Genomic DNA, 6,972 nt, shown 5'->3' on the forward strand with positions numbered 1-6,972 from the left:
GCGCCGCCTTTCTTGGCCGCCCTCAGAGGCTTTTGGCCGGACGCTCTTCGTCCACTTGAGCGAGCCAGAATCGGGCGTCAGCGAGGCAAGAGAAGTAGAAGTTCCTCGCTCCGCTTCTTCCGCTACCGAAACGACCGAAATGAAAAGGGGGGCAACGGAGCGGCAGGCGCTGCTGCTGCTGTCCACGGCTGGGAAGAGGGACTCTTTCTCCGGCCTCCGAGTTCGCCTTCCTTACCTGGGGCGGCGGCCATCCCAAGCTTCACCTCGGACAAGCCGAGCTGCCTCCTTATGGCCGGCAAGTCAGCCGGAGGTCCTGCCCCAGCCTCCTTCCGGCGCTTGTGGGGAGACGGTTCTGGCGCCTCGGCGAGAACCGGCCGGCTGAGGGCGGCGACCACTTCCTCCCTTTCCCTTCCCCTTTCTCTGCGCCGGTAGAGAAGCTACGGCCGGCCCCGGGCGGAGTTCCCACGACTAGGCGAACGGAGCCCCCTGGGTCAGCCGCGCCCGCCGGCCGCAGGTGATTCGCTCGGCGCAGCCCAGATGGGCAAATGGGCCCCCTCAGCAGGCTTCGGGAAGTTGCGTGAAGCCCACGAACCTCTGTGAAGATGGGGAAGGCGCCTATCCGGGGGGGAGTGGGATTCTTAGCTGCCGCTCTTGAGGCGCAGCTTGCGAGCTTCTGTACAAGACTGTATGCAAAATAAGTGGCAAAGCACCAATCTCAGTGTTGTAATTTAGTGCGCTGTATGCAAAGTGAGGAAAGATAATTGCTAAATAAACACTAGTTATTTTTACTTACAGTGCTTATAGACAGTTGTAGTTAATCTACTTTACCAACTCTGAGCAGGGTGCAGCTTCCCAAATTCATAATAAGAGTTAAAGTAATTAGTTTTAATCATCAAAGATTAGAGCTAAAATCCTAATATAAAGGAATTATAAATATAATCAAACATTGCAACAGTTAAAGTATTACTCATCCAGAGGAGTAGTAATAGCTGCCCTGGCACCGAGGCCTTGTTAAAAAAAGCCGAGGAAGGGTGCAGGCAACTCAGTGTCAGCTGTAATACTGAGAAGAAAAGTTTCACTTGATTCTATAGGTGGCAATCTGATTGAGAGGAGAGAAGAACTCGCTATATTAGATCTATTGGCAGATAGAGGTTATACATAGAAAATGGTCCCACAAATATCAAGGCTCTGAACCCTGAATGTAATTATGACAACCTGCATCCTGAACTGCAACACAAAATCAACTGGCAATCAGTGCAGCTCTCAAATTAGATACTTTTAAAGGTGCCTCAAGAGTACTCATAACCAACTGGAGCCACCACATTTTGGACTATCTATAGCAGTGATGGCGAACCTTTTTCTTACAGTGTGCCAAAATTCATGTGTGCGCACTATTGCACGTGTGTGCCCACTCAACCTCCCTGCCACCCCATGCATGCACACATCGTGTGTGCACGATCCCTCGCGAGGCTCCGGGGGCTTTCCTGAAGCCTGGGGAGGGCAAAATGGCCAATGGCCCAACTGGAAGTCAGGAATGAACTTCTGGTTGGCCTGTTGGGGGCGTTTTTCACCCTCCCCAGCCTCCAGAGGCTTTCCTGAAGCCTGGGGAGAGCGAAAACAGCCTCCTCTGGTCCTCCGGAAGGGCAAAAAAATCAGAATGCGCACCAGAGCTGACGGTTTGTGTGGCACCAAATATGGCTCCGTATGCCACCTGTGGCACACGTGGCAGAGGTTCGCCATCACAGATCTCCATTTCTATGGGTTCAGTCGCAAAAGCTGCAGGGATGACTCCTGCAACTGAACCGTCTTAATTGGTAGGAAGAGACTGGAACTTTTATTTATTTATTTATTTAGGATAACAATTTTATTAGTTTATAATGAAGCATACAAATAAAATACAAAAGTAAATAATAGGAAAAGTAGGGAAGGAAAAGAGGAAGAGAAATGTGGGAAGAAAAGAGGAAAAAGAAGCCACTGACTTCTGACATCATTCAATGCAATATAATAAGCATTAATATCAAACCTCAACTTTTTACTTTTACATAATAGTTTAAAATAGCCATTTCTATAATTACAAATCTATCTAATTGATAAACCTCAATATCAAAGTTTCATTTTTTCCACCTCAAAATCTAGAAGAGGTTTCCAAGTAGAAATAAAAGGATTTGTATTTTTTTCTTTAATCAAAGCATTCAATTTAGCCACCTCTGTTATCTCCCATCGATTTTTGCAGTCATTCATCCATTGTGGGGATTGAGGTGGCCTTCCTTTTCTAGGCATAGTTTTGCTGCCGTCAACATGTACAACATCAAAGTTCCATTTTTTCCCCCACGTCTTTTTCCATTAAACCCAAAAGAAAAGTCTCTAGTTTTCTGTTTATATTCACTTTAAGGATTTTCTGTATTAAGGTACAAATCCTACTCCAACATTTCTTCACTTTATTACCATAAGTGATAAAAAGTCCCCCTTTTACATTTACGTTTTCAACATTCACTTGAAATGCCTTTATATATTATTGACAACTTATCTGGAGTTAAAAGCCAATGATACATCATCTTATGGAAGTTTTCTTTTAGGTTATAATTTAATGTACATTTTAACCCTTTCTTCCATGTATTCTCCCATTGTTCAAGCATTACATTATATCCAAAGTTCCTTGCCCACTGAATCACCCAGAATTATATTCAATAACATTGTGTAGACTTTAGCAATAATATGTTCATCATTACCACTCATTAAAATATCCAATTCATTTTTACAGATTACAGATTAACAAAGTTGACAGGGACCTTGTAGGTCATGTAGTCCAACCCCCTGCCCAAGCAGGAGACCCTACACAATTTTTGACAAATGGCAGTCCAATCTCTTCTTGAAAGCTTCCACGGTTGAAGCTCCCACAACTTCCGAAGACAAGCTGTTCCATTGGTTGATTGTTCTCACGGTCAGAAAATTTCTCCTTATTTCTAGATTGAATCTCTCCTTGATCAGTTTCCATTCATTATTTCTTGTCTGGCCTTCGGGTGCCTTGGAAAACAGCTTGAGCCCTTCCTCTCTGTGGCAGCCCCTCAAATATTGGAACATTGCTATCATGTCTCCCTGGTCCTTCTCTTCACTAGACTAGCCACATCTGTCTCTGTGTGTGTGTTTGTGTCTTTTTCTGTCTCTCTCTCATTTCTCTCTCTTGTTCTCCCTGTCTTTCTCTAACTAATCTCTTTCTTTTTCTCATCTTTCTCCCTCTGTCTCTGTCTCTGTTTCTCTCCCTCTCTTTCTCCCCCCTCTCTTATGTGTGTGTGTGTTTTCCCTCTTGAGCCATTTCCAAAAACAGGCGAGGGTTGGTTTCCCCCCCCCCCCCCGATGTTGCTCTTTCTTCTTCTTTGGGTGCTTTTTACCATATGATTTAAATCAAGAGTCATTTCAGGTTCCCAGTTAAATGAAGCTCTTTCACCTCGCTGTTGTAGTTCCCTGTCAGCTGAACCCAGCACTGGCAGGCCCCACCCCTCATCCTCCCCTCCCAGTCACTTCCCACGTGCCCTGAGAAGCTCCCCACTCTGAGACACTGGCTCGGACTGGCTGTGGCCAATGCTCTGCATCGTAATAGGCTCCAGGAGGAGGAGGGAACACCATCTTCCCATTGTGAAGCACACTAAATTTAACTGTGCTGTGAGACCAGTGGGCAGGCTATGGAGGTGGCGAGAGCATCAGCCACAGCAAGGCCAGGCCAGTATCTCGGGGCAGAGAGCAAGTCACACGTCTCCCCGAACTACCGAGGTGCACATAGCACCAACAAGGGCCTGAAGAAATGCCTGCGAGATGGGACAAATACAGGGGGGCTTCACTCCTGCTCTGGACTATGGAGTGAGTCTCCATCCCCTGCCATTGCCCTTACCTTCTCAGGGCAGGCGAGGAATGACTGGGAGGGGAAGACAAGGGGTGGGGCCAGCTAGTGGTGGGCTCAGCCAACAGTGCGGGCGGGCGGTGCCTAGGAGTAGGGCCTTCTCTGTGATGGGCCCAACCCTCTGGAACGACCTCCCCCCCGATATTAGAACCACCTCTGATCTCCGCTCCTTCCGCAAGAAACTCAAGACCCACCTGTTTCGAGTAGCAGGTCTGGCTTAATTACAACCATAATCGTAATGGCATTTAACATCTATTCAAACCTTCCTGGATGGCTTTTTAAATTTTTAAATTTTATATTGGGGTTTTAATGGGTTTTAAAATTGTTCTTAATATTTAATTGGTTTTGGGATTTTATAACAGACCGTGTGTGTGAGTTGTTTATGTTGCATGTCTTATGTCTTATGTCATTTTATTGTTTTGATTACGAATGGTCTGTACACCGCCCCGAGTCCCTACGGGGAGAGGGGGCGGTCTATAAATTAAATAAACTAAACTAACTAACTAACAGGGACCCACAGCAGGGGAATGAAAGAGCCGCATGCTGCTCTGGATCTGCGGGTTGCCAACATTGGTTCTAGGGTGTTAGCTATTCCTGCCAGCTTAGTATAATCTGCAAATCTTTTCCAGTATCTTCCCAGGTATTGATATTAGGCTGATTGGTCTGTAGTTTCCTGGGTCTGTTTTTTCCCCTTTTTTGAAGATGGGAGTCATATCAACTTTTTTCCAGTTTCCCGTTAGACAAATACCTGTGTTGCTAAGAATCCAGCCCTTGTTCCTTGCTGCACTGGCGAAGGAGAGCACGGAGAGGCACAGCTACAAGGAATATGCCAGGGGGGCAGAGTTGAGTAATCTGCAGGTATCAGGTGTTCATCACACTCTCCCTAGGTGTGGTTTTTCCCTTGCATACTTGCCGCCTGTGTGCTGTGGGAAATTGTCCACCCAGCGATTTTGTTTTGTGAAATAAAAGCTGTTACTTTTTCCAAGCCTCTTCTTGGTTCTCTTTGGCATTGTGGTAACTCAAGTACATTTTGGGACCTTACAATATGATTAAAAGGTCCGCTGTTTTAACCACTGTGGTGCACAGCTTGCTGTGGGCTGAAGCACCTCTGAGCTTGGTTGTTTTCTTGCAGACTTTTCATTACCCAAACTAGGTAACATCAGTGCAACAAAATAACGAAGCCCAGAGAGCACCAAGACCCCTCATTTAAATCTTGAGCTAAAAATATTCTCCTTTACTGATGAAACACTGTTACATCCGGCCCCTTTCAGTGAAACAGATATTTTTGCCTAGAAGAAAATTTGGCAAGAAAAAGAGCCGTTTCCTTGCCTCGGAAGTTGTGGGAGCTTCATCACTGGACGTTTTCAAGAAGAGATTGGACTGCCATTTGTCAGAAATGGTGTAGGGTCCCCTGCTTGGGCAGAGGGTTGAACTAAATCAGGGCTTGGCAACCTTAAACACTCAAAGAGCCACAAAGGTCCTAACTAAAAGCCTCCCCCCAGCCCGGTTCAATTTTGGAACTGACTGGAAGTCCGGTTCCCCCACCCCCTCCTAGTGCGTCCTCCTTTTTCCTCTGTCTTTCCTAACCAAAAGCCCTAACCCAGTGATGGCGAACCTGTGGCACCCGGAGCCATTTGTCAGGGCACGCGAGGCGCTGCCCTGTCAGCTGGCCAGCGTGCATGTGCGCGCTGGCCAGCTGAGTTCACCTTTTTAAAAGCTATTTTTCGCCTTCCCCAGGCTCCAGAGGCTTTATAGGAGCCTGGGGAGGGCGAAAAGAGCCCCCCCCGCCCCCCTGGAGGCTTCAGGGACCGTCCGGAGGCTTCCCTGAAGCCTTCGGAATGCTTAAAACCACTCTTCGAGCAAACCGGAAGTGACTTCTGGGTTGCTCGGAGGGTTGTTTTAAGCCCTCCGAAGGCTTCAGGGACCGTCCGGAGGCTTCCCTGACGCCTTTGGAGCGCTTAAAACGACCCTCCGAGCAAACCGGAAGTGACTTCTGGTTTGCTCGGAGAGTGGTTTTAAGCGTTCCCTGAAGCCTCTGGAGGGCCTCCGGGGGGGCGGGGGGAGGCTCTTTTCACCCTCCCCAGGCTCCTATAAAGCCTCTGGAGCCTGGGGAGGGCAAAAAAAGCATGTAAAAATGGGGGGGAGTTGCGCGTTGTGCGCGCATGCGCACTGGGGGATTGCGCGTTGCATTATGGGTGCGGCACGCCCGCACACGACCCCCCCGCGCTCCCCCCACTTGTGGCACGCGAGCCAAAAATGGTTCGCCATCGCTGCCCTAACCCTATCGATTGTGGAGCTGACTGGCGACAGGGAGCCAGAGCATAGGCATGAAAGAGCCACATGCGGCTTCAGAGATGCCCCTGACCTACAAGTTCCCTTCCAACTCTGTTCATCTAAAATCCTTTCACAGCTTTGCCTCCCTGGCAGGGGAAAGGTGGGGAGAGAAGCAGGAGAGGGTGGGTCGTTTGCTGTCAATCCTCTGAGCCCACAGAGACTGGGTAACAGGAGACCCTGCTTCTTCCTCCTCTCTCCTTGTCTTGAGCAGGTGGGTGGGGGAAGAGCAGGGAGGAAATAACGCTGCTTGCTCTCCTTATCTTGCCACTTTAGCCGCCAACATGGGTTGGCAAGAGAAGGCTGCACACTCGGACTGCCAGCCTAGGGAGAACCTGTGCTCCCTGTCGCCCAAAGACAAACGGCCCAGAAATCCAGGGGCCACAACTCAGCGGCAGGAGGAGGGGGAGCAGTCCTGGGGCGGGAGCTCCTCTAAGCTCATCTGGGCCCGATGTTATAGAACAGAGTTGTCCAAACTTGGGAACTTAAGACTTGTGGACTTCAACTCCCAGAATTCCCCACCCAGGGGAATTCTGGGAGTTGACGTCCACAAGTCTTAAAGTTCCAAGTTTGGACAACCCTGCTATAGACTGACCCCACAACAACAGCTTGCCCTTCCCTTCCCGGCAATTATATGCAGCAGATTTCGAAAGCAGCGATTTCTTCAGAAGCTGCTGCAGATTCTCCACAGGGAGCTCTCGCTATCGCGGAAAAGGCTGGATTCAGAAGAAGCGCCCCTCTAATTT

At 48.6% G+C, this 6,972-nt stretch overlaps 1 protein-coding gene across 3 annotated transcripts in view; it reads right to left on the reverse strand.

Moving 5' to 3' along the window:
* PIK3AP1 (phosphoinositide-3-kinase adaptor protein 1) overlaps positions 1-610 on the reverse strand; it is a 96,491-nt gene extending 95,881 nt beyond the window's left edge. The window contains exon 1 of one of the 3 annotated variants that reach the window (XM_081954026.1): positions 236-610. In XM_081954026.1, the coding sequence (XP_081810152.1) occupies positions 236-251 (16 nt within the window). In that variant the 5' untranslated portion in view covers positions 252-610. The remainder of the gene's footprint in view (positions 1-235) is intronic. The other 2 variants (XM_081954025.1, XM_081954027.1) reach the window with 2 other exon arrangements.
* Between the last annotated feature and the right edge of the window lie 6,362 nt (positions 611-6,972).

Source organism: Natrix helvetica (assembly GCF_964273705.1).
Source record: "Natrix helvetica genome assembly, chromosome: 5".
Taxonomy (NCBI): domain Eukaryota; kingdom Metazoa; phylum Chordata; class Lepidosauria; order Squamata; family Natricidae; genus Natrix; species Natrix helvetica.